Here is a 27,907-nt window from a genome sequence, read left to right as displayed (position 1 = left end):
TCAGCATTATTAGAAATAAAAATTACACTGATCCAAAGTTCAGGGCTTGTTATATTCAGTCCTGAATGCCTGACAAAAAAGTCATGCTAGACTTAAGGACCACTGAGGATATTAATATTTGATATCACAAATTCTCAGAGCCAGAAAGGTATTAACATTTAACTTAAAAAGGAGAACTACACAAAAATGAGCATGCTTGTTAGATGGAAATCAAAAGGATTTGTCACAAGGGTCAAATGCCTGCAAGCAGAATGAGGACTATTTAAAAACACCATAACAGAGGCTCAGAATAAATCTATACCACAAATCAGAAAAAAAAATAATAGGAGGACAAAAAGAATGCCACCATCGCTAAACAGCAGAGCAGTGAAGGCCGTTAGCGGCAAAAAGGCATCCTTTCAAATTTGAAAGTCTAATCCTAGTGAAGATAATAGGAAGGTGCCACAAACTCTGACAGGTTACGTGTTCAAGTATAAGGGAGGCCACAAAAGAATTTGAGAAGCGACTTGCTAAAGACACAAAAACTAACAGTAAGAATTTTTTGATGTACATCAGAAGCAGGAACCCTCCCAACCAGACAACAGAACCACTAGAATACCAAGATGCGAAAGGAGCATTCAGGGAAGACAAGGCCATTGCAGAAAAGCTAAATGAATTCTTTGCATCGATTTTCACTGCAGAGGATGTGGGGGCGATACTGACTTTTCTTTTTTGACCACAAAATCTGAAGTACTATCCCACATTGATGTGTCAATAGAAGATTAAACAGTAATAAGTCACCAGGACCAGACGGTATTCACCAAAGAGTTCTGAAGGAACTCAAATATGAAATTGCAAAACTATTAACTGTAGTATGTAACCTATCACTGAAACTCTGCACCAGCTGACTGAAAGGTAGTTAATTTAACACTGATATTTAAAAAGGGCACCCAAGGAGATCTTGACCAGTGAGCCTAATGTCACTACCAGGCAAACTGGTAGAAACTATAGTAAAGAAAAGAATGATCAGACACAAATAAACACGATTTGTTATGGAAGAGACAGTCTTTTGTAAAGGCAAGTCATGCCTCCATCAACAAGCATGTGAATATGGGTGATCCAGTGGATATAGTGTACTTGGATTTTCAGAAAGCCCAAGGTCCCTCACCAGAGGCTCTTAAGGAAACTAAGTAATCATGGGATAAGAGGGAAGGTCCTCTCATGGATCAGTAACTGGTTAAAGGATCAGAAACAAAAGGTCGGAATAAATAGTTAGTTTTCACAACGGAGAGAGGTAAACAGCAGGGTCCCCGAAGGATCTGGGATCTGCGCTGTTCAACATATTCATTAATGATCTGGAAAAGGGAGTGAACAGTGAAGTGGCAAAGTTTGCAGATGATACAAAATTATTCAATATAGTTAAATCCAAAGCTGACTGCAAAGAATTACAACAAAATGGCAGATGAAATTCATCACTGATAAGAACAAAATAATGCACATTGAAAAAATTGGGTTTCTTTTTCTTGAGTGGTAATAGCTAATTTATAATCCATCATTATGTATGTGTAGTTGGGATTATATTTTCCAATCTTCCCTCATAGGTCATGTTTTCTAGACTTTTAGTTATTTGGTTGCTCTTCTCTGGATTTTCGCAATTTGTCCACATCTTTCCTGAAATGTGGCACCCAGGACTGGACACAATACTCCAGTTGAGGCCTAATCAGCGCAGAGTAGAGCGGAAGAATTATTTCTCATGTCTTGCTTACAACATTCCTGCTAATACATCCCAGAATGAGGTTTGCTTTTTTTGCAACAGTGTTACACTGTTGACTCAGATTTAGCTTGTGATCCACCATGACCCCCAGATCCCTTTCTGCAGTACTCCTTCTTAGCTCTTAGGCAGTCATTTCCCATTTTGTATGTGTGCAACTGATTGTATTTGTCCTTATTGAATTTCATCCTATTTACTTCAGACCATTTCTCCAGATCATTTTGAATTTTAATCCTATCCTCCAAAGCACTTGCAACCCCTCCCAGCTTGGTATCGTCCGCAAGCTTTATAAATGTACTCTCTATGCCATTATCTAAATCATTGATGAAGATATTGAACAGAACTGGACCCAGAACCAATCCCTGCGGGAGCCAACTTGTTATGCCCTTCCAGCTTGCCTGTGAACCACTGATAACTACTCTCTGGGAACGGTTTTCTAACCAGTTATGCACCTACCTTATAGTAGCTCCATCTAGGTTGTATTTCCCTAGCTTATTTATGAGAAGGTCCTGCGAGACTGTATCAAAAGCCTTACTAAAGTCAAGACATACCACATCTACTGCTTCCCCATCCACAAGGCTTGTTACCCTGTCAAAGAAAGCTATTGAGTTGGTTTGACATGATTTGTTCTTGACAAATTCATGCTGTTACTTATCACCTTATTATCTATTAGGTCTTCACCAATTGATTACTTAATTATTTGCTCCATTAACTTCCTGGGTACTGAAGTTAAGCTGACTGGTCTGTATCCCCCACCACCGTAGCCATGAACAAATTAAGTCCTGGGTTCTCCTTTTACACAGATCTCAAGGACGTGATGGGGCGCTTCAAATATGGCACCCCTGAATAATACCTGGGTGCTGAATTATGAACAACAGTGAGCTCAAAACTCAGAGTCTTGCCCTTCTTCCTGACCCACGACAGCCAACCCCCTAGCAAAGGGTAAACAAAACCCCCCTCTAATATTCAAGTAAAAGTTTCAGTCAGCCCTAACAAATCCTTACTGTGTGTTCAAAGCTCCCGCTTCCTCTATGGCTCTTTGTTACAAGCCTTTGCTCAGTAACAGCCTTGACACATTCTAACACTCCCCGGCCGACATAGTCTAGTGTCCATCTCAATTTAAGTGCATTAAGGGTCCAATCTTGAAAGGTCCTAAGCCCACTTAAACTCCCATTTAAGCCAAAGGAAGTTTAGGGTGCTCAACACATAGCAGGAGGCATGCAGGTGCTAAGTCCTCCCTGCCCCTCTCTCCTCTTTATTACATACCCCTGGCTTGGGTCTTCAGGCCCCAGAGGGAACAGAAATACATGTCTCAGTCATCATAACGGAAGAGAATAAAAGGCAGGATTTCTGTACTGCCGTCATTTTTTCGACGTAAATATAGGGGGCATATGCTTTGTACAGGATACAAATGTATCGCATTAGCTTGCAGCTGATTAAGTGAAACGGCTAGATAGTAAACATCCCTTGAAAACAGAGGCAGAGGCATTTTCACCTGAGGCGTGCTACCCTAAAAACCACAGTCATAAAGCAGAGCGTAGAGGCAAATACTATGTATTAAAAATGCTATCTATGGACCTCCCCTTTCTGTATCCAACTTAAAAACTGTATATGAAGATGGAGCTTGTAGCAAAACTCTGCTCTTTGCAGCTAGAAGGGAAACTCTGAATGTTGGCTTTTACTGTTTTACATTAGCTACATAACATAACAGTGCTCCTCCAAGTGATGGAAACAAAGTAAAGACACAGCCTGTATATAGCTCAAAGCCTCAGACAGACAGTCACCGTTGTTCGTAACAGAACACTCCTGGCTGGGGTCATAGCAGTGATTCATTGGTCTACTATAGGAAAAGTGTCTGCTGACACTTATACATAAATGTTCAGCACAGAGCAAAGGAGGAATTAAATGTGCTTCTTACACCAAATGACAAGAGTTAGTTGTCTGTTTAATCCCCCCATCACTGTACTGGAATTTTACTTCATCTGCTGTTAGGATAAATTTTAGGAAGCTTTTGATTTTGAAAAACAAAAGGTGGATCAACACTTTCTTGGTGTGTCAAATCAGCACGTCCTTTCATTTTACACTCATTCAATTATCTGTCTTTCGAGCTATAGGTGAAGGAAACTCCATTTTTGACAGAACCATTCATGATGTTCTTAGGATTCTCTCTTCCGACCTTTTCTCTGCTGAAGATAGTGTCCTGGTCGCTGTCGAACTCGGACTCTGAAACCATCAGACTGGAATTGTGTTCTGTACTTCTGTGTTTTATACCTGAAAATATCAAACCAAAAGATTCTCTGGAAAGTTTTACTTTTAAATTTAGTAACCTCTCCCCTGTGTAGTGTTGTGCAAAGTCAGTGATGCTGGGCTGCACTGCCTTGAAGAGTAACTATTCAGACCACCATCCATATTAAAGATTATACAAACAAACACTAAATATTGGGGGCCAGATACTCCATGGACCGCAATGGAGATTGACATATTGATACTATCTGAGCAGCCAGCGCCTTGTGCCTTGTTCTGCCTCTATTTTACTACAGATGTTCACAATTCATTTAAAGCATCTCATCACGCAGCACAGTCCTTTCTAACAGTTTGAACCAATCAATTAAATCTATCCACACACACAGCTCTAAGATTGACCACGAAAATTCTGTGCTCCTGGGTGAATGTATTACTTTTTAGGATGTCTATTGTTCAGGAGGTTTTCCTCCACTGCAAGTTTCCCCCCATTAGACTGAGGGAAATTAAAATTAAAAGCCTTTCATTGTGAATGGAAGCTGTTAACTAGGGGCATGCTCCAAAGCCCACTGAAGTTAAATGTGACATATTTGGGCCATGCAACATTGCTATGTATTAGCTAGAAAAGCAGGGTTTTTGTTTGTTTTGTTTTTTGTTTTTTTAACATGTTACAAAGTTAAAAGTTGTTTTCATGTTTTCTTTTAAAATGAAGAAAATATGTATGGAAGAGAACGTTGTAACTAACTGCTATAAAATTAAGAACATAACATAAGAACAGCCATACTGGGTCTAGCCCAGTATCCTGTCTTCTGACAGTGGCCAATGCCAGGTGCCCCAGAGGGAATGAACAGAACAGGTAATCATCAAGTGATCCACCCCCTGTCGCCCATTCCCAGCTTCTGGTGAACAGAGGCTAGGGACACCATCCCTGCCCATCCTGGCTAATAGCCATTGATGGACCTATCCTCCATGAATTTATCTAGTTCTTTTTTGATCCCTGTTATGGTCTTGGTCTTCACAACATCCTCTGGCAAGGAGTTCCACAGGTTGACTGTGCGTTGTGTGAAGAAATACTTCCTTTTATTGGTTTTAAACCTGCTGCCTATTAATTTCATTGGTGATCCCTAGTTCTTGTGTTATGAGAAGTAGTAAATAACTTAAACAAAAATTAAGACAAACATAGGAGTTTAATGATCCACTGCTAAGAAAGGTCCCAATTAAAAAATAAATCTTACCATATTTGGGCCTTAGCTCCATCCTCTCCTGGTCATCTATGTTATCTAGGATAGTGTATTTGGTTTTCTTTCTTATCTTTGTCCTCTTTCTGCTAAAAGGAAAGTTACTACCAGTAAATCAAGTTCTCATGCACAGTAAATAAATTCACACACATACACTGAACAGGGACAGCCAAAGATGCCAATTTTGCTCTCACACCATCTCTACGCAGATGTAACTCCACCTATTCCAAGAGTCACTCCTGATTGATGCTGATGTAAATGGGAGCAGAATCTGCACCACTAAGTGCAAGTCTTTCTTTCATATGCAGATGGTGGGCAAAAGTGGGCCTGCTTAACTAGGAAACAGACTTCTACACTACCTAGAGATGGGCCTGAGGCACACAGTTTGGTTCCAGGACAAAATTTTCCCAAAGCTTAGGGGTGTGTCCAGACCCAGCATTTTGGTTTAGCCCTTACAGAGAGCAGATTTCAGATCTGGGTTTCCACCTATGAATTTATGTAATGGATTTATCCTAGGAGTTACTTGCTCATTTACAAAGCAACAAAGAGTCCTGTGGCACCTTATGGACTAACAGATGTATTGGAGCATAAGCTTTCGTGGGTGAATACGCACTTCGTCCGACGCATGTGCTTGTATGATGTATCCCTTTCCCACACCTTTCTGCTGTCTGTCTTTTTTATACGATAAGCCCTTCAGGGCAGGGACTGACCTCCCCTGTTTGATAAGCACATAGCGGGCACTATTGCAATTTAAATAAATAAATAGTAATAAAAATAACTTGGACTCTGCACTCTCCAGACAGGCTGACTTAATCTGAGATGTCAATAAAGGTATCTAAAAAACAATCCAGTCCCTGGAAGCCATGCCATCATTTACTTATAAACCCCATGGGGCCAAGGATATCTCCTACCTCTGACCCCCCCTCCACAGTCCCTGCCCCTTCTCTCCACGTCGATCTCTCAACCAGTCAGATGCCCTCTGCAGAGTCTGAGAGGCAGATGAGCCCCAGTTCCATGCAGGAATTCCACCAGTCCCTGCCACATGCCAGTCTCAGAGGTCCAACACCAGCCACCCCCGTGTCAGAGAAAGCAGCCCAAGGGGGACAGCTTTTCAAGCAATATCCTGTATGTCTCATTATCCTCAAAATGTCTTTGTGGGGAAGACTAAACACCCAGACAATTCATTTTTTGTTTCATCAAAACAAACGGTCTCTCTACTGGGCAGTTTGATAAGCAACAAAACATTCACACCAATGACTTGCACCAGCAAGGACCAAGTGGACAAACACGTTACTTGGGAGAGAATTACTAATTGTCTTGCTGACACGTGATTTATGCTTAAAAGTTAGGTCGACATAGCTATGTCGGTGAGGGGCGGAAAAAAAAAAAAAAAAAAAAATCACACCCTGGACCACCACAGCTATGCTAATCTATCCCCCAGTGCAGATGCAGGTATGTCGACAGAAGAATGCTTCTTTGTCCATAGCTACTGTCATTCATAGCTACTGCAGTTCCTACACGAATGGAAAAAAATCCATTCCATCAGAGTAGGCTGCTTTACACTAAGGGGATATGCTGGAGTAGTGATGCTGATATAGCTAAATCAGTGTAGCCTGTCTAGTGTAGCCACACCTGAGATTGATAATGAGATCAGAAAAAGCATATCAACAAGGCAGACAAAAAAAAGAGCTGGAAGCAGGGAGAAGCTCCTGGGATAGACAGCATTAGCATACTTTGTACAGACTAGTTTCCTTGGACCTAAGCCAGACCCAACCTGCCGAGCTATGGCCATTCTCCATGAAGTACCCTCTGCTTTATAGTTTCCTTCCTCCAGGTCCAAAACAGCCCTAGTTTAGTGACCTTCAGGAGATATGGCTTTATCTAGGTGTGAGAGACTGGGAAGATTCTAGAGGGAGGATTTTAAAGATCTTAAATATGTTTTCAGCCGCTGGACTAGGATATACGTTAATTATTAGGTGGAGAGGTGGTAGGTGGTTCCAGCAGTAGCCTCTTTTTATAACTGTATTTTTAAAGTGTGTCCAGAAGCACCTCAGGCAAAGGACAGGTCCTGCTTCTCAGTGGGGTAAGTATATAAACCCAAAGACAGAAAAATATCTACAGAGGACAGTAGAGTGTTTGAGACAAGCAGAGTGGTTTAATGCTGAGGTGCAGTGACGTCACGTTTAAACACACTGCACTGAAAACGATACAAAACACATACCTCTTACAGTAGCAGATGCAGAGCCACGCTAAGCTCACCATGAGCACAACCAAAATGAAAGTGGATACTGTCACGTAGAGTATGCTCCATTCTAGAAAATAAAACAAGAGAGTGATGTGCAAAGGTATCATGAATGTAACTGTCTCAATAACTGATCCCATGAGGTGGAGTGCGGCTTCATTTTTCATTAAGACTGATTGGAACTTGAGAGTTGTTCTCTTAAAAGGGAATCTGTAAAAATGACATCACCAGGGTCCCTATTTACCATTGCTGAGACTTAGACTTCCGGATCAAATAGTCACAGGTTGTAAGTAAGATATATTTTTTCTCCTGCCAGCCCAGCAAATTCAGCCTGAGATCTCAAAGTCAAACTGGGTTCTTTCCAGCTTGGGCATTTCACCCAAGTGAGACGTGTACCTTTATGCACCTTCTGTACAGTACAGCTCTGATAGGGCACGTGATTGATGATAGTGTGCTGTTAGAAAAAGAATTCCTTCATATGAAGAAACTGAAAAAAATATCATAGGATCAGGGAGATCCCTCCTGCACCCCAACGTCCTGCCCAAACCCGGAGCCTCCTCCTGAACCCAACTCCCTCCCAAAGCCTGCACCCCTCACCTCCTCCTGCACCCCAACCCTCTGCCCCAGGCTCAGCCCAGAGCCCTCTCCAACACTCTGAATCCCTTGGCCCCAGCTCAGAGCCCGTGCCCAACCCTCTGCCCTAGCTTGGTGAAAGTGAGTGAGGGGGGGGATGGAGTGGGCAGGGCCTCAGAGAAGGGGCAGGGCAGAGGGCGGGGCAAGGGTGTTTGGGTTTGTGTGATTAGACAGTTGGCAATCCTATGTACAAAACACATGGGTACAGATTCTGATACCCTTGCTCATGGGGAGTAGTATCTTATTCCTCGAGTGATGCTATAGAAATTAATCAATCAATCAGACTACTTGAGGAGTAATGTATTTCTCAACATAAGAGTAGGAGACTCTGTCCCATGCAAAGAATAGAATTGTATTTTGGCTAAACTAATGCTATTAGAAATTTTTAATTAAATTAAGGCTATTAAAACTAAGTATAGAAGAGGAGATTTCAAATAGGATGTCAAAGGGGTATGCCTAACAAAGGAGTGATAGTCCTGTCAAACAATAAAACATAAACCAGTGACAACTAAACTCTATTTTCCAGAGGTAACTGTAATACATGGGAGATAAAGAAAATTAAGAAAATGGTGAAAATGGTCAAATAAAAAAGCCAAGTTTTTAAAACTCACGAGACTGTTTAGTATAAAACACAAGCATTTTGTAGCTACTGCTACAAATATCTAGGCCACCGTATTAAAACATGATGCACAAAACACATCCGCCAGAATGCTGTGGAGTGTTATCTCTGTGTTGTTCCTCTTAACCTGAGCAGAAATCAGAAACTCCCAAGCAACTGCAGGTGTAGTATCAGGATTATCTACAGAAACATCCATCTGGTCCAAAATAATTTCAAAGTGTCCCAGAAGTAACATTTAGCTATTTTTATACTTTTCTCCTAAAACCATTATGCAAAATTTGAAAAAAAAAATTTAAATGACACCATCTAGTATTATTTAGAAGATTCTCAATCACTTTAAACTCTCATGCAGATCATCTTCCACAGTGTAATATTGAGGGGCTGGACAGCCAGAGAGCTCCCCAATTTTCTTTCATTATTCATTTCCAAATTTTCTCCATTTCCACAAGTAATACAACTCCAACTGTGAGGTGCATTCTTCCTTCCTTCCGTGCATGTAACTGCTAATGCCAGTAATGGGGTCACAGCACACACACGGAGGTGCCAGGTTGCTGAGTTCCCTCCACTTTGACTGCAGTTCGTGGTAGTGAGATGTTCTGCACCTTACAAAATGGAACTCTGACAAACTGTTTTGGGGAAAAATAAATCTTAGTAAACAGCCAAGGGGGAAAAGAATTGGAGAAAGGAGACCGAATTTTCTGCAATATACATTAGCAACAGTTTTACCAAGTAACAAAGGTTTACACTAACATTATCTCTGTCTTTTTTTTCTAAGCTTTGCCTGTTACATAAAAATAAATTTCCCCTTTAAAGAAGCGGTTACATCAAGGTCAATCCTATAAGGTGCTGAGCACTCTGGTCCCATCTGGCAATTATGCACATACTTTCAGTTAAGCACATGAGAAGTCCTACTGATGTCAATGAGATTGTTCGTGTGCTTCAAGTTAAGCAGGTCCTAAGTGTTTTGATGGATCAGGCTAGAGCAGTGGTTCTCAAGCAGGGACACCTGTATCCCTGGGGGTACTCAGAGATCTTCCAGGGAGTACATCAACTCATCTAGATATTTGCCTAGTTTTACAACAGACTACATAAAAAGCACTAGTGAAGCCAGTACAATCTAAAATTTCATACAGTGACTTGTTTATACTGCTCTATATACTATACACTGAAATGTAAGTACACTATTTATATTCCAATTGATTTATTTTATAATTATATGGTAACAACGAGAAAGTGAGCAATTTTTCAGTAATAGTGCTGTGACACTTCTATATTTTTGTGTCTGATTTTGTAAGCAAGTAGTTTTTAAGTGAGGTGAAACTTGGGGTTGGGGGTACACAAGACAAATCAAACTCCTAAAAGGGGTACAGTAGTCCGGAAAGGTTGAGAGCCACTGGGCTAGAGTGCTTGGCAACGTGCAGGATGAAGCCCATACGGACTTGCTTCTCTCATGTCATATGACTGCATTTCCTTGTTTGGTTGGTTGGTACAGTTGTGTGTATTGTTCATTGTTTTTCAGCATGCGTAATATTCATAGATACATTTACAGAACTGCTACACACAGGAAAGGGAAATCATTCTTGGAACATACCACACAATGTCATCCAAACTCACCACAATTACTCTCTCCATCATTCAGGTAACGCTGGATCAAGTTCTCCATCCACAGCTGATAGCAAATACAACGTTTTGTGATGGGGTCACAGTGACCATGTCCAGAGCATTTTAAAAGGCAGACTAAGAACAGAACAAAGGTGAAGATAATTACAATGTAAAAGGGCAACTTGTAAAGCACACTCTGTTGAGGCACTAACGTGGGGGCGGGAGGGTGCATGGTGCCTTCTCTTGCCCACAACTCCAGTGCAGAGACTGACAAATGAAAAGGTCACTTAGAAATCCAACTGTGAAAATTTCACTGATGTGTTTCCATGAATCATTGGTAGACAAATATACCCCAAACCATTGCTTTAACTGTCACTAATAAACTGAACCACTGCTGGTTCCTAATCTTCCAGTCATTTGTTGGGGGTCTGAGTTAGGCAGATTTACTTTAAAGGCCCAGCAGCCTGGTGAGCGGGATCAGAAAGATGAAAATATATTATCCAACTGAATAGCCAGCCAGGGAGCCAATGTTAATTTACTGACACTAGACCTGGAGATCAGCCTGAGTCAGGGAGTTCAGTTTTATTTGTTTCTGTATTATTTATTGGTATTTCTATGGTGTATAGTCTCCAGAATTCCTGAGTACTTGAGAAATATTAGTGTTCCCAGACACCACCATAATGATCATCATACAAATACCTGAAATAAATGTAGCATCAGAACTTCTTAGGGCACAGCATTCATATAGTTAATTTTTAATCGTTGTAAATGCACCAAGATGTAGTGTGAGGTGTGTATTTTATCAAAATAGAAAACAGTCAAAATAAATTGCTTTCCAAAAAAATACATAAAACTTGCAGCAGCTTTTTTTTTTGCCTGAAAACCTGCTATGTAACTAAAAATGAAGTGAATACAAATTTGAAAATTATACCTCATTTTCTTCTATTTCAAAGTGGGAAAAAAAAAAACACTTAATTTTTACTGTATAACAGCTGTAGTTTTTGCCTCACGGAGTAAATTCAAAAAGAAGCCGTATTAATCAATGAGCTACAGCTTATATCTCTCCCCTTGCATTCTGATCCTCAACAAAAAACTCTCCTTTGGCTATAAATTATAACAAATTCAGATCTGTAATGCCCCAATGTCATGAAGTGTTCCAATTCCCAGCAGCACTGCGACTTTATGGCAGATTAAAACTTGAAAGTTGGCTTGAAAGCCCAACCATCATTGTGAAAAGATCTCTCATTATGAAGAAACACGAGGGGCCTGTCTACACCAGAATATTTACCACATTAGGGGACTGGGTTATAATACAATGATGGCCTGACCATTTCGCCTGGGGAGGTAGGAACGAATCATATTATAACTCTGTTGGAGAATAGAGTAACAACCTCAAAGGAACCAGGGATAACACACAAATTCTATATTACAGTTACAGCACGGTTTGTCCCATCAACAGAGTAAGAACAAACAGTGTTCTATCCAGGGGTGAAAGTAGAAATAAGGACGTACCGGTACGAGGCTGGGTTGGGGCCGGCTCTGGCCCCCGGAAGGGGCGGGGCCTCTGGCGGAAGGGGTGGGAATGGGGGGGGTCAGAGCCAGCCCCGGCCCGCCCTGTACTGGTAAGTGCCCTCCCCCTCCAGCCGCTGCTGGGAGCCCCAGGCCCTTTAAATTGCCACCTGGGGAAGCCGGGCCGCTCCAGTACAGCGCACCGGCTCTTGCCGGTACGCCGTACCAGGGCGTACCGGCTTACTTTCACCTCTGGTTATATCACAGCTGGGATAGTATAGTGTTATAACATGGGTTCCCAACATAGTACATTTCCTAATATACAGTAAATGAGCCTTAGTTTACAAAATGATTGACAGCCGTCATACTCTTTGCCACTTGTATCTTTAAAAGGAAATCAAGTAACTGGCAAAAGTCTGTCCTAGATAAACAGATATTTCAAGCATTATCAGCCTCATCATTCAGAAAACCAAATGCAAAACAGTGCAGAAAGGAAGCTCCTGCATACTGTACCATGTTGCTATGCTAATTAATATTCTGATGGCTGTAAAACTCAAGAAATAGGAAGCAGCAGGCAGAACGTACCAGCTGTGTCAACCCGCAGAACTTTAAAAAGCAGGAAGTCAGCCTTCTCCTTTAGCAGCTGCACGTGCAGCATCCGTGCGACATCTGAAGCCTTTATTACTTTGAAAGGATGCCCATTCTGCACATAGAATACAACTGCTGTGCTGCAGAGAGAACGCACAAACAAAATTAAGATTTATGTTGTCCAAGGAACTAATATTTTTCAATTTGATTGTAAGAGCCCATACTCTGGAAATGAGAAGTTTAAAATCGTTGTCTTTGGTGTATAGATATTATTTAATCTGCCACCGGGTTAACCAAATTCATCACAGTGACATGGCTCTTGCACTACCATGCAGTTCAGGAGCAATAACAGTTCTCTAGCTTCATGGGAGAAAGCGGAGGAGAGGGGGACACACTCTTCCTTCCCTCGTCCTCCCATTTGTTAAACTTCCAGGCCCACTTCAAAGTCCCCTCCCCCACCCTACCCCGCTTTCCCACAAGCATCTAAGTCAGGGGTCAGTAACCTTTCAGAAGTGGTGTGCCGAGTCTTCATTTATTCACTCTGATTTAAGGTTTCGCGTGCCAGTAATACACTTTAACATTTTTAGAAGGTCTCTTTCTAGAAGTCTATAATATATAACTAAACTATTGTTGTATGTAAAGTAAATAAGGTTTTTAAAATGTTTAAGCAGCTTCATTTAAAATTAAATTAAAATGCAGACCCTCCCCGGACCGGTGGCCAGGACCCGGGCAGTGTGAGTGCCACTGAAAATCAGCTCGCGTGCCGCCTTTGGCACGTGTGCTATAGGTTGCCTACCCCTGATCTAAGTTCTGATCCAACACCCATTGCAGTCAATGAGAAGACTGGATCAGGGTATTGGGGGACTGGCAATCAAGAGAGAGCCCATCTAAAATCATTATGTCATGTTATGCTGCATTTGGGTGGGATGCTTTTGGGTTTTGGGGGGGGGGGGGGAGTCTTTTACTTGGAAATTAGTCATTGGGGTTTGAAATACTGTAGTGATGGTATTAGATTTTCTAATAGTGTATTTTTAAATTTGGGGAGGTGCATAGAGATCTGAATAGATTCCAAAAAGGATTTAAAAAAAATTAAAAAAAAGATCGATTAGTTAATTTAGGAAGACAGTTTAAAGACTAGTCATCTCAATAGATTCCATCAACCGCATTGTCAGGTCTCAGTAGATGTGCAAGCTACACTGAAATCTGTGGTAGGTTCAGCTGTGTACAACCATTTCCAGTCTTTTTGCTCTGAATCTGCCACTCAAATGCATCCATGGTATATACGTAGAGCCGTACCAAATTCACAGCCATGAAAAACGGGTCATGGACTGTGAAATCTGGTCTTTTGTATGTTTTACCCTATACTATACAGATTTTACGGGGGAGACCAGCGTTTCTCAAATTGGGGGTGCTGACCCAAAAGGGAGTTGCCAGGGATGAATCGCAAGGTTATTTGGGGGGGGGGGGCACAGTATTGCCATCCTTATTTCTGTGCTGCCTTCAGAGCTGGGCGGGCAGAGAGCGGCGGTTGTTGGCTGGGTGCTGAGCTTTGAAGGCGGCGCCCTGCCAGCAGCAGCGCAGAAGTAAAGGTGGCAATACCATCCCAACACCCCTACTTCTGTGCTGCTGCCTTCAGAGCTGGGCAGCCAGAGAGCGGCGGCTGCTGACTGAGGGTCCAGCTCTGCAGGTAGCAGCGCAGAAATAAGGGTACAATACCATACCATGCCATCCTTCCTTCTGCGCTGCTGCTGAAGACAGTGCCGCCGCCAGCAGCAGCACAGAAGTAAGGGTAGCAGTACCATGACCCCTCCCCACAATAACCTTGCGACCCCCCCACAACTCCTTTGTGGGTCAGGACCCCTACAATTACAACACTGAAATTTCAGATTTCAATAGCTGAAATCATGAAATTTACGATTTCTAAAAACCTATGAGAGTGAATTTGGTAGGGCCCTATATACCGGGGTGGGCAAACTAGAGCCTGCTGGGGAGCGGGGTCTCGGGCTTGCCCCGCTCCAGCGCTCCAGCTTGGGCACTGGGTTGGGTGCTGCACCACACGGCTCCCGGAAGCTGCGGCATGGCCTCGTTCTGGCTCCTACACGCTCCAATGGCCCCCTCCGGCGCTCCAATAGGAGTTGCAGGGGCGGTGCCTGCAAATGGGGCAGCGTATAGAGCTGCCTGGCTGCGCCTCCGTGTAGGAGCCAGAGAAGGGACATGCCACTGCTTCCGGGAGCTGCTTGAGGTAAGCACCGCTCGGAGACTGCACCCCTGAGCCTCTCCCCATGCCCCAATCCCCTGCTCCAGCCCTGATCCCCCTCCCGCTCTCCAAACCCTTCGATCCCAGCCCGGAGCACCCTCCTGCACCCCAAACTCCTCATCCACAGCCCCACCCCAGAGCCTGCACCCCCAACCAGAGCTCTCACCCCCTCCTGCACCCCAACCCCAATTGTGAGGATTCATGGCCAACCATGCAATTTCTATTCCCAGATGTGGCCCTCAGGCCAAACAGTTTGCCCACCCCGATATATACACACACTTCTCCAGGCTACTCAGAAGCCAGGTAGACTGCTGAGCATGCTCAGTGAGCTTCTGCTCTCCCAGGGGGCAAGGTCCCCCAATACTGATTGTGAAAAACCATCTAAAGCACCTGGGGCATCAAAAATTTTAGAGGGGAAACAAAAAGTAGCTTTGATCATACAGACCTCGGCCAGACAAGTACATTTGTTTAATGAAACATTTGCTTATTGTGACAGTCTGTCTGTCTCACTCCATCTAGCCTTTGGAAGGACAAAAAGACAGTAAATGAAACAAAGACATCAAGATAAATAAATGCCGTCTCTTTGAAATAAAGGGAAAGATGTGAAAGAAGGGTCTGCAGGGAGGTTTTTTAAAATGAGGTTCTCCAGTTCCAGATTCCTACCTCAGGGATTTTACCACCTGTAGAAGAACTTCTATTGCTAAAACATATGCTCCAGGGAAATCTCTCTCAACTTCTCTTTACTCTTCCAAGCAGCTTGCCAAAAAGCTACTAGTGATGAGCTTTGGCAGAGTCAAGAAGAATCACAAGCTCATTTACTAGTTTTGAAAAGTAAAAATTGTCTTTTAAAATCTAACTTCTGCCATCCTGCAGCCCCACAAAAGACTGTCAGTGAAAAAGCCATCTTGAAAGGAAAATCTGCTTATAGTATTTTGCTGGTATAACTTATATCAGTTCTTCAAGCAAAATAAATTATACTGGCAAAAGCACTTTTATGCCATCATAACTGCACCTATAGTAAAGCTTTTGCTAGTACAGAAATGTTGTCATCTATATATATATATAATCAATCTCATCACACACCCCTGACATTGCTAAATTAGCAAAAGTTTCTAGTGTAGATCTGGCCTCAGTGTAGCTTATTTATAAAATGTATACAAGTCCTAGTTCCTTGAAGAGAGCTGGTACAAAATGGCACATAGGCATCTCCCTTTTGCAAAAAGCTCACATAAGGCTCAATAGCCTGTCCCAAGAAGCAACTACCTTGGGCTGCCCCTCTCTCTGGTGCCTCTTTTCCTCCCTCAGCCTCATCACTTTTCACCTGGGAAACCCTAGTCCAATACTCCCCCTTGGACTGCAAGATTTGGAAAAGATGGTGAGACAATTTTTGCAGCTTCTCTGCAACGCAAAAGAAACTCAGAAAGGTCTAACAGCCCAGACAAAGAAGAGTGCTTTAAGCCGTACAATATCCCTTAATGACTCTCTGGGTGCAGTTACTTTAGTTTCCCTAGGTACTTATACACAAGTGACCCCTAACATGCAACCCATTAGCATCTATCACAATATTTTAACTTTTATTTTATGATGTCACAGGGGAGCTGTCACCTCCATAATCTCACACATCCTGATATCTGCATACCTTAAATCTGAATAGGCTTGTATCTTCTGAACTTTGATGTCTGAATCCAAGACATTCAGCAGCACTGCTAGCTGTCTCACCAGGGTGTCCTTTTGTTGCTCAGTCAGCTGGCCAACTGCAACTTGCAAAATCAACTCCACCAGACCATTTTTTTTAGGGTCTGAGAAAACAAAAACACACTGTTTTTTTTCAGAGACTGGTAAATATTTCAGTATTGAATGAAGGGCGTGATTAGTAACCCAGATTCCCCTACCCTTGATCTTTATGGGGGAAAAGGTAATTTGGAAGGGTACTTAGTTAATTTTGAAACATACCAAAATATCTAAGTTTCTATCTCATTACCCTCTAACCCAGTTAGTTACAATCCAGCACTGTTTCTACAGACAGGAATAAGAATCAATTAACCTTTTCAGCTAATACCGAGTCCTGCAGGGGTTGCTCATGTATAAAGAGGCCAGACCCAGTTAGTTAAGTCAGTGGTTCTCAACCAGGGATACGCAGAGGTCTTCAGGGGGTACATCAACTCATCTAGATATTTGCCTAGTTTTAAAACAGGCTACATAAAAAGCACTAGTGAAGTCAGCACAAACTAAAATTTCATGCTGACAATGATCTGTTTATACTGCTTATATATTATACACTGAAATGTAAGGACAATATTTATATTCCAATTGATTTATTTTATAATTATATGGTAAAAATGAGAAAGTGAGTAATTTTTCAGTAATAGTGCGCTGTGACACTTTTGTATTTTTATGTCTGATTTTGTAAGCAAGTAGTTTTTAAGTGAGGTGAAACTTGGGGGTATGCAAGACAAATCAGCCTCCTGAAAGTGGTACAGTAGTCTGGAAAGGTTGAGTGCTTGAGTTCAGTCCTTAAAACCCTGAGAGTGAACTCACACTCATTTATATGTGATCCATGTAAAACAAGCCTGATATCACCTTCTCCTAAAAGCCTCCCTAAATGCTGTCTCATCAGTCTTTAAGGTCCAGAGTCAGGAAAAGCACTTAAGCATGTGCTTAAATCCATCATTACTGGGACAGCATGTGTTTAAGTGAGTCTAAATGAGGAATATAAACTTGGGACAGAAAAGTTTGACACATTTTTGAGGCAAATTTAACTCAATAATTGTAGGTTTTGTTAAATATAATAAGAACATAAGAATGGCTATATTGGGTCAGACCAAACGGCCGTCTAACCCAGTATCCTGTCTTCTGACAGTGGCCAATGCCAGGTGCCCCAGAGGGAATGAACAAAACAGGTAATATTTTCCCCTTCTATGGGGCTTTACAAACATCGCAAGCCTCACAGCAACCCAGTGACATAGTAAGTATTATCCTGATTGTACAGACCAAGAAAACATGGCAGAGAGGCTAAGTGACTTGGCCACAATCACACAGGCAATCGGTGGCAGAACCAGGATTAGAATTAAGATCTCCCAAATACCCGCCTCATGCCTTCATCACAAAACTATCCATCCCCAAATAAGTTGTATAAAAAAATTTAAACCAAGAGAACATTTAAATTTTTGTATATATATATATATATATATATATATATATATATATATATATAAATAAAAATTTAAATGTTCTCTTGGTTTAAATTTTTTTATACAACTTATTTGGGGATGGATAGTTTTGTGGATGGATAATTTATATATATATATATATATATATATATATATATATATATATATATATATATATAAAATTAAAGAATTCCAACTGAAATGAAGTCTTATTTAAGCAAACGAGGATTCCGTGGAAGCATTTTTGCACCCAAACATGGCAACTGGATGTGAGAACCAGGAAGTGTAACTGAGCGGTAAGTGACTAAAAGTAAAAGTGATTAGTCCTTTTGCACTGTCCAAACTGACTGAAATGCAAAACTGAAACAAATAATGGAAAATAAGTAATGTAGATACATCTTTCAGTTTTAATAAAGAAAAGGTGTCTTAATATAATCAAGAAAGCAACTTTTTTTTTTAAAAAAACTATGGGGCCTGATTCTCCATGGACTGAAAAGGGTGCGAGCATTTATACCTGTGCAAAGTGGACGTACAATAGTATCACCAATGCACGTAAAGGGAGAATTCAGATGACAGTATTTTACACCCACTTTAAACAGGAGTAAATAGCAATGCAAGGTGGTGGTGAATCAGACCCATGATTTTTAACCTGACAGGATCTTGCCAGCAGCAAAGAAAAGAATGTGGAGGTATACACAGCTTATAGATGACCTTTTAATGATCATACCAGGCCGCACTTCAACAGTGGCAGCGTCAATAGCTGAATCTCCTTTAGCATCTGTGACTTTCAAGTGAAAAGTATAGAGTCCTTCCACAAGATTGGTTAGCTGAAGAACTGCCTCATGGTCTGAGCCATGTATCACATCCTGCAAAAGATAGCAGCAGAGGGTTATACTCCTTGAGAGGACAGAAGTTTGCGAGCTGTACATCAATCTAGCTGCAGAATGTGAATTCATAGATTCCAGGGCCAGAATGGACCCTGTGATTATCCAGTCTGGCTCTTGTATAACACAGGCCATTGAGCTTCTCCAAAATAATTCCTAGAGCACATCTTTTAGAAAAACATCCGATCTTGATTTAACTATTGTCTGCAACGGAGAATCCACCGCAAAGCTTGCCCTCGGACCTTCAAAACAAACAAAGGGACCACCCTGAAAGAATCCTTCCCAGGATTCCCAGGGTTTACAATGGAGCAGTGCAAGTATGGGAGGTGTTAATTAAGCTATGTCTACACTGCAACTGGAGGTGTAATCTGCAGTTTGTGTAGACATACCCGTGCTAGTTTTAATCTAGTTAGCTCTCTAAAAATAGCAGTGAGGACACAGCACAGTGGGTTTCAGCATGGATTGTACAAGCCACAGCGCTGCGCCCCCTCACTGCTATTTTTAGCAAGCTAATTAGATTAGAGATAGCACAGGTATGTCTGCACAAACTGCAAATTACAGCTCCAGTTGCAGCACAGATATAGCCTTAATGCTGTGTACATGCCCATGCAGTGTGGACGCCTTCGATAAAGCTAGTAAATGAGATTGTGTGTTCAAGGGAGACATACAGTACTTAGATGCACATTTGTTTGAAAATAGAAGATTCCGTCTACATTTTTGTTTTTCAATTTTATCCCAATATTCTTAATTCTATCTCCTTGGACTCTAAACAATTCCTCTCCTTCCTTGGTGTTTATGCCCTTTATATGCAGACTTATCATCACTCTCTGCTGTTGTTATGCTAAGCCTATTTAGTTCTTTTAATGTTCTCACATAAATCACTCCCTTCAGATCCATAATCATTTTGCTCCTCCTTCCCCCCACCTCAGTTCCTGCCAATTTGTCACCATTTTTCTGATACCGAAGAGCTTTTTGACCCACACTCAACATTCTGGAGGTAGTTCCACCAGCGTCCTATTGAGCTAGATCATCAGCTCTTTGGTCTAGGATAAAACCAGATTGGTTTCTTATAACATCTCACATTGCAAGTTCATATCCGATTTGCTGCTTTCCATCATTCCTCAGGCTTTATCAGCACTTTTGCTTTCCAATGATCTTCCTCCTTTTTGAATATCTGCGTTTCACATTATTTTCCCTCCGGCGCATTAGCTTGTATTTTTCCCAGATGAATCTCATTTTACTATCACATGGCCATATTTCTAAGCTCTTTATCTAGTGTCTTTAGCATCTCTGTCCTCACTGCTCTGGCCCTCCGAACAGAGTATACTCTGTAAATGTGATTAAAGTGCCATTTACCCCTTGTACCAGTTTATTAATATAGAGTTGTGAAATAAAACCAAATGTAACACCAAACCCTATAGCAACTGACTGGACACATCTGCCAGCATGGTACATTGAAGTCAGAGGGCTTGCATGAATGCAAGAGAGGGCAGATTTTGTCCCCAATTAAATACTTTCAAAATACTTACGCCAGCGGCTGGGCTCTGGCCATCCCGAATCCACAGATACGATACAATCCCTTGGTCGTCAGTAGACCGTGAGCCATCCAATGTAATAGAGTTATTCGGAAGCACAAGAACGTGTTTGCCTCCTGCATGAGCCCGGGGAGGAATGTTGTTTTCTAACCAGAAAGACAGTAAAGCAGGAGGATTTTCTCTCAAAAGGTGCAAGATATAAATGATACACAACTGCAGAGAAACACACACACAGCCTCTCCATAGTACAATCCTCAGTTTCAGACAGTCAAAGACAAGAAAAATAATTCTGTTCAAAAGTGTCAGCAAGGGAGTAGGTGAAATTCAGCCCCAGTGAGAGAAGGCAGATGATTCTACTGATGTCAATGAAGCAGTTACGGCAGGGCTGAATTTGACCCCAGGATTACTACAGTCTGGAAAAACAGCTGCATTACTGACAGGATTACTATTGAAGGGTACTCCCACTTTGAAAATTGACCCTGTAAACATGGCACTGTGGGGTTCTATATTTATTGTCTCTCAATTTCCAGATTAGATTTTCTCAGTTTACAACGAAAAAGTTTTTTTTCCCCACAAGTGCTAGCCTCAAACTCAACTTGGGATCTGAGAGTCAAGCTGGGTTCTTCTCTTCTTCATCATCACCGCTTGTACAACCTCCACAGGTCATATGGAGGTCCTCAGGGGCACCTGTGCAGCCATGCTGTCTTCAAATTATGCCCTCAGCAATACCTGTGCAGCTCCTTTGCCTTCAGTGAGTTTGCACAGGTCACCGATTGGATGTGTAACTGGAATTTGGTAAACAGTTCTGTTGATAGCGACAAAGAGTCCTGTGGCACCTTATAGACTAACAGACGTATTGGAGCATAAGCTTTCGTGGGTGAATACCCACTTCGTCGGATGCATGTAGTGGAAATTTCCAGAGGCAGGTATAAATATGCAGGCAAGAATCAGTCTAGAGATAACGAGGTTAGTTCAATCAGGGAGGATGAGGCCCTCTTCTACCAGTTGAGGTGTGAACACCAAGGGAGGAGAAACTGCTTTTGTAGGGCCTCATCCTCCCTGATTGAACTAACCTCGTTATCTCTAGACTGATTCTTGCCTGCATATTTATACCTGCCTCTGGAAATTTCCACTACATGCATCCGACGAAGTGGGTATTCACCCACGAAAGCTTATGCTCCAATACGTCTGTTAGTCTATAAGGTGCCACAGGACTCTGTCACTTTTTGCAGATCCAGACTAACACGGCTACCCCTCGGATACTTGACAGTTCTGTTGATGATGCACATGAAGAAGAGAGACCAGATCTTCCCCCAGCTATGCTGGCGCTGCAGTGCTAGCCAGAGCAAAAACCCTTAAAAAACCACATTTTTGTTACTAAAGCCAGCTCTGTTGTGTAAGAAGGTGCCATATTTACAGAGTGGAATGGCAGGTAAGGCTACAAACAAATAACTTGGCAGAATACACACAAGCAAATTTTGCAATAAGGGCCTCAGCTGATTTGCATGCAATAGAACAGAGCGCATCTTTAACACAAGGATGCAAACCCATGGAGATCATCGGCCCCTAGATATTCAGACCAAGAGGGAACAATAGATGCTGGGACTGGCCACCCCCACCCTCTGCATCTCCCTATTAAAGAGGGATGTAAACTGCAGGGTGAAGTGTAGATTGCATTTCTCTCCAGAGTTGTACTTGGGCCACTCCTGTTATATAGTGCAGGACAGCAGACAAACCGCATTGTAACTACAGCAGGGCTTTCTGCAGGGATGAGTGTGGGGCAAAACACTGTTTCTCTGTCTCTGTCCTATAGATGAACAAACATGTACTTACTGTGAGATTTTAGCTGGAACTTGAGCCTGTGTTTCTTGAGTATTACTTTAACCACACAGGCAGCGGCTGCTAACTCTGTGAGAGTGCAATATTATTACTCTATTCACAAAGGATACATGCTGAGGTTAACACATTCCCGTGGACATTTATTAAACAATTAATACATGTATTATTTGTTTCAGAGTAGCAGCCGTGTTAGTCTGTATCCGCAAAAAGAACAGGAGTACTTGTGGCACCTTAGAGACTAACAAATTTATTAGAGCATAAGCTTTCGTGGGCTACAACCCACTTCTTCGGATGCATATAGAGTGAAACATATATTGAGGAGATATATATACACACACACATACAGAGAGCATGAACAGGTCCCACCTGTTCATGCTCTCTGTATGTGTGTGTGTGTGTGTGTATATATATGTTTCACTCTATATGCATCCGAAGAAGTGGGTTGTAGCCCACGAAAGCTTATGCTCTAATAAATTTGTTAGTCTCTAAGGTGCCACAAGTACTCCTGTTCTTTTTGCGGATACAGACTAACACAAAGAAAGTCCTAAAAGTAATTATATTACAGTCACATAAACAATATCTCTTGATTAGATATTGGTTTTAGTCCAGTAGGTGCTCCGAGTTCCCTTGAAACCAAACCTGTAATCTAGTTCTGTACTAATTTCCTCCCATTTTCTAAATGATCAACATAAATCACATTGCTTTGCACATGAAGAGGTGATTTGGCTTACCTTCCTTCACTGTAACAGACTGTGTAGCTGTGCTGCTTAATCCCTGGTAATCTTTCACGGTCAGTCGGAAGTGATAGGTACCAACCTGTAGACCACTTACAGTTGCCACTGCTTTGTCAATGTTTCCTATTTGCACAGTGGTTGGCCCACTGAAACAAAACACCACAGGAAAATAATCAGGACAAATTCTCCCCTTGGTGTCACTCCGTCATTCATTCTATTTGCATTTATGAAGCACTTATAACCACAGTGTTTAAGCACCTACAGTACTGGAATTACACCAGGCATGAATTTGGCTCACAGAATTTGAATTTTTATACCTGTTTTACAGATAAACTAAGGCATGCAGAGGTGCCCATGGTCACACATCAAGTCACGAGCAGGAAAAGAATCCAGGAATACTGATTCCCACTCTCCTGCTTTAATATTTCAACACCACTTATGGACACATTTGCTGTAATCATAGGAGTGCCACACAGTCACTAAATATACTGAGTGCCAGCAAATCGGATGCCTGCTGTGTCACAACTGTGATAGCTGAATGAGTTTGTATCTGTTACTTTTTATTAAGTATCTGGTCACTTGCTACATACAAATGCAATTACAAAATTTTGTAAAATATTGTAAATCACTGTCCATAGATGTTAAAGTTATAATACTTAAACATAGAAACAGTCCAGTGCAGTCTGTTGATGAAAGCCTGGACTCAAACATATTGGGGATTTAAGCTATCATTCAGTCCCCTGTATTCACTGAGAAGTCTAGGAACATACAGTGGTAACTGTGTACATTACTGATGTGCAAGTCTCTTGTTCACTTTTTAATGGGAGACGGGTGAGTTCCTGCCATTCTTTTTACAAACTTTCGTTTGTACTAATCTGCCATGACTCATGACAGGACGCAGGCAGAAATCTAACAAGCTTTCAAGTTGAATCTGACATTCCTGTAGGCCACTACCAGACACGCTGCTAATCCCACTTAGCAGAATGGCGCGTAGATGCAACAGCATTACATGGCATCCAGGAAATCCAACGCCTTTTTGCTTTCATATTTTGGTTGAGGTGGGGAGGCAGAGGGACCTAGTATCAGAACATGATCCTTCCTTTCCTCCCACCATCCTCCTGGCTGTGTACAAACAGTGGTACTTTTTGTGTGAGTAAAGTTACTCAAATTTGTAAGTGTTTGTAGGATCAGGGCTGGTTTACAGTGAAAGAAACAGGCTGAAGGGTTTTCCAGTCAACATTGTGGGGCATTAGTTTGCTCTATTTAAACCCTTTACATATTCTCACTTCCATAAAGTTTCGATCCCATCCTCCGCCAAGCAAAGCAGCATGAACCCCAAAGCTATTCTCAGTCTTCCATCTCCTTTATAATAGGATTGGATACTCTTTCAGCCAAGCAATTGGACTAACCTCATTTTTACTAGATACCTGATATTTTCCCAGTGATAGAAAACAATGCCTTGGTCATCATGACTTTTGCTTCCGTCCAGTGTAGTGCTTTCTACTGGAAATGTTAATTCCTTGTCTGGACCAGCCACCGCTACTGGAGGACTGTTATTTTCTGTAAAAATATGTTTTAAAAATACAACATATTTCCTAATCAGTCACTTGTGGGGGTTATCAATCACTGGGGCCATTTTTAATGAATACAGAGATTTAGATTTTATATGATAAGCTGCGCACACTTGCTCAAAGAATATAAAGGCAAGGATCCCCAGGGTCTGGTTTATAAAAGAGTCTGCAAGATCCTCCAGGGTGTTAGTAAGTAGTTCTGCAGAAACCCTACAGTGGGACAGATTCTGTCTGGCATTTAAGGGAGTGCTCAGAATGGGGCAGGGCATGTGGAGTTCTCCTCCCCCTCCCCCCCCCCCAGTGTCATTTTTACAGTCACTTTTCCTGGCACAATCACACTTAAAGAGCTTTTGCATCTTCTCATACACAACATTTAAAAATGCTTTGCCCCCATCAGTGTCGGGGTATTTTTTCCTACTTTATCTGTGTTCCACTTAAATATGCTCCTAGTGGTCACGTGGGGTCAGATTCATCCAGCCCTGTGGAAGTCCACTGACTTCCACTAACATGAATATGGCCCTTGATTATAAAAGAAGGAATCTTGAGCCAGATCTTAATCAGCAAAATGCTTTTGACTTCAATGGAGTTATGCCAATTTACGCCAGCTGAGGATTTAATATGGAAATGGGTTTCATACGATTCTCCTTTCAATCCTTCCTGTTACGGTTACGTCACAGTCACGATCCCATTCCCCAGGATATTGGGTCATCCTTAGACCAAAATTTTCAATTTTAAAGGCACAGACATGGGCTGCATTTGGGATTTGTGTTCCTGATCACTGCAGTAAACAGCTATAGTAGAGTTTTACTGCAGCGTGGTCATCTGCATAGAACTCTATTCTCAGGGTATGTCTACATGGCAATTAAAAGCCTGCGGCTGACCTGTGCCAGCTGACTTGGGCTCACGTGGTTCAGTCTATGAGGCTGTTTAATTCTGGTGCCAACATTTGGGCTCAGGCTACAGCCCAAACTCTGGGACCCTTCCACCTCGCTGGGGCCTAGAGTCTGGCAAACGCATTACCCAGAGAAAACCTTCATGAAAATCTGATGAGACCTAGACCATTTGGGGTGTCCACCAGTCAGCTTCAAATCCAGAAGATAATTTGAAAGGGGAAATCTTTGAACATTCATAGTGCAGTTTTCCAGCAACACTTATCAAGCAAGCCTATTGAGAATTCAAACCACAAAAAGGAATCCTGAAGGTGAACTGCAGAGCAAAACGAAAATTGAGTGAAGCACTGATTTATGTGCCGAATGACCTCGCTAAGCGGGCTGGCTGTGCAGGAAATTCAGCACAGAACTGCATTTCAACTTTCCAAAAGTCAGTTATGCTGAATGCCTTATGCAGTCTGCTTAGTGGGAGCTTTCAGCACAGACAGACGTGCTCTAGTCTATTTTTATTTTTTACTTTGCTGTTCACCTTTAAAAGAAAAAGCAAGAGTCTTTGATGCAGCAACCATTGGATACTCTGTCTGCCAGCTGAGAGATTCAATGCAGAAGCGACTCAGGTAAGCAGGGCCTTCAAGAACAGCTGTAATTATGATGCTGATGTATCAGCTACAAAGCTAAAGCTGTTTCCAGTCTACCTACCATGTTGTACAATCACAGTGACCTCAGCTGTGGACCGCTGTCTCGCTGAGTCTGTAATAGTCAGCTGAAATGTATAATCTCCTTCCTGCATTGCAGATAACTGGAGGTATGGAGTCCGCACTCCCTAGTCATTAGGTAAAACAGAGGATTATAGGAGATGAAGAAAGAAAAAGAAAAAGGTACAAAATGGTCTAAACAATACAACTTAGTATAGTAGCCAACTAACAACAATAAACATTTTGTCTGCTCAAATGTGTCTCAAGGGAAAAATAGATTTAAAAGCAAATTTCAGGTACACTATTCAGACTCGCGTACACAAACAGCAGTATTTCATTTGTAGTCAAATTTAAATTGCTTATTTTGCTATAATTGCTGATTGTTTTCAAAACAATGGCAATGAACAACAATAATTTCTTGTGGCGCACATGTGACATTTACATTCATAATTAACAAGTTAAATTATGATCATTATTATTACAACTTGTTTCATTTCCTTGAGGAAATGTCCTTTTATTTAAACACGGCGAAGCTGTTTAAATGTAATATTTGTAAAAAGAACAGCTTCTCTCAGTTAATATGAACACATAGTTTAACTAAAATGTCAATAAAACGCGAAAACAGATCTGACTGCATTCATATTGGGAAGATAATATAGGTTTGGGTATCTATTTCATATCAGTAAGACATCTTATAACATTATATTGTTTATTGTATATTATTGATATTTTCACTAGAAGACAAAGAAAATATTTAGAATACAGAAGGCCCAAATCCTGGACCCACTGAAGTTAATATCACTAATATCATAATAAGTTATGTCACTGACTTTAGCAGGATCGGATTTGGTCCTAGAGGTACATTGCCCATCAGGTACTCTCTCATAATGCCCACCACGCAATTAATGGTAATCCGATATTTAAATAGAAGTGTGTAAAGGGCCCATTATAGCTCACCTCCCAACCACCATATTAATAAGTGATCATTTGTGGCATCATAACAATGCATACCATAGCAAATTATGATGCAGCACCACCTATGTCTTTGAATAAAGATGTCATTTAAAACTATCTAAAGTGTAATTTTTATTATTAATTAACCAGAGCTCATTTCTGTACTAAAAATCAGCTACTGGCAAATGCAACAGTCCTCACATCCTCAGCTTTGTAGCCACGAAGACTATTCCCAGTTCTTGAGCAGAAATTGTAACATGCCCTCGCATTTTAGCATTAGCTAATTGATGAGCCCATTAGACATATTAAGCCAGTGTCCCATTCACACAGGGGAGTTGCTTTGGGCTGTAGTAACTCCTAGAGCTATAGTTACAGGTTGTACAGACACCCAATTTCTCAGACTTAGAGCTTGTCTGCACAGTTTCTGTACCACTGAATCAATTTAGAAATCAATATAGCTAAAAATCAGTGCAACCTTCTATTATGAACAGTTATAGCAGTAGAAAGCTGCTTATATGACTGGGAATAACTCAGTCCATATGAAGGGTTTGTACCAATTTAATTATAATCAGTTTCTAAACTAATATGATTATAGTGATACAAAAACAGTGTAGGCAAGCTCTGAAGCATCCTCATTTTCAACATGGACAAGCCCACGTATCCTACAAAAGTGGCTTCTGTGGTTCAGCTGCTCTGGAAATTAATTAAGTCAACTCACTGCAGAGTTAAGAGCCGTGGCCTTGCAGAGTGCAAAAAGCCCTGGATAATTTTCATTAAAGTGAGTTCTTAAAAGGGAAACAGCCATAAAAATTAATAGAGTAAATTGGCTTAACTTTAATACGACTGTACAATTTTACTGAGAGCGGAAGATACTGTTATGATGAATGTTGAGGGACTGAAGCTGATGGATCTAAAAGCTGCATTCTATTCGTGACAAATGTAATAAGCAGTTAAGC

General features: G+C 41.5%; 1 protein-coding gene across 1 annotated transcript in view; it reads right to left on the bottom strand.

Moving 5' to 3' along the window:
• Positions 1–3,842: 3,842 nt before the first annotated feature.
• KIAA0319 (KIAA0319 ortholog) overlaps positions 3,843–27,907 on the bottom strand; it is a 40,993-nt gene continuing 16,928 nt past the window's right edge. The window contains exons 9-19 of the mRNA XM_065398330.1: positions 26,002–26,125; positions 24,269–24,401; positions 22,839–22,987; positions 20,263–20,414; positions 18,577–18,715; positions 16,319–16,478; positions 12,420–12,562; positions 10,338–10,460; positions 7,451–7,541; positions 5,227–5,318; positions 3,843–4,021 (exon numbers count right to left, since the gene is read on the bottom strand). Of these exons, the coding sequence (XP_065254402.1) occupies positions 3,843–4,021; positions 5,227–5,318; positions 7,451–7,541; positions 10,338–10,460; positions 12,420–12,562; positions 16,319–16,478; positions 18,577–18,715; positions 20,263–20,414; positions 22,839–22,987; positions 24,269–24,401; positions 26,002–26,125 (1,485 nt within the window). The remainder of the gene's footprint in view (positions 4,022–5,226; positions 5,319–7,450; positions 7,542–10,337; positions 10,461–12,419; positions 12,563–16,318; positions 16,479–18,576; positions 18,716–20,262; positions 20,415–22,838; positions 22,988–24,268; positions 24,402–26,001; positions 26,126–27,907) is intronic.

Source organism: Emys orbicularis, chromosome 2 (assembly GCF_028017835.1).
Source record: "Emys orbicularis isolate rEmyOrb1 chromosome 2, rEmyOrb1.hap1, whole genome shotgun sequence".
Taxonomy (NCBI): domain Eukaryota; kingdom Metazoa; phylum Chordata; order Testudines; family Emydidae; genus Emys; species Emys orbicularis.
This window is presented reverse-complemented; position numbering and strand designations above follow the sequence as displayed.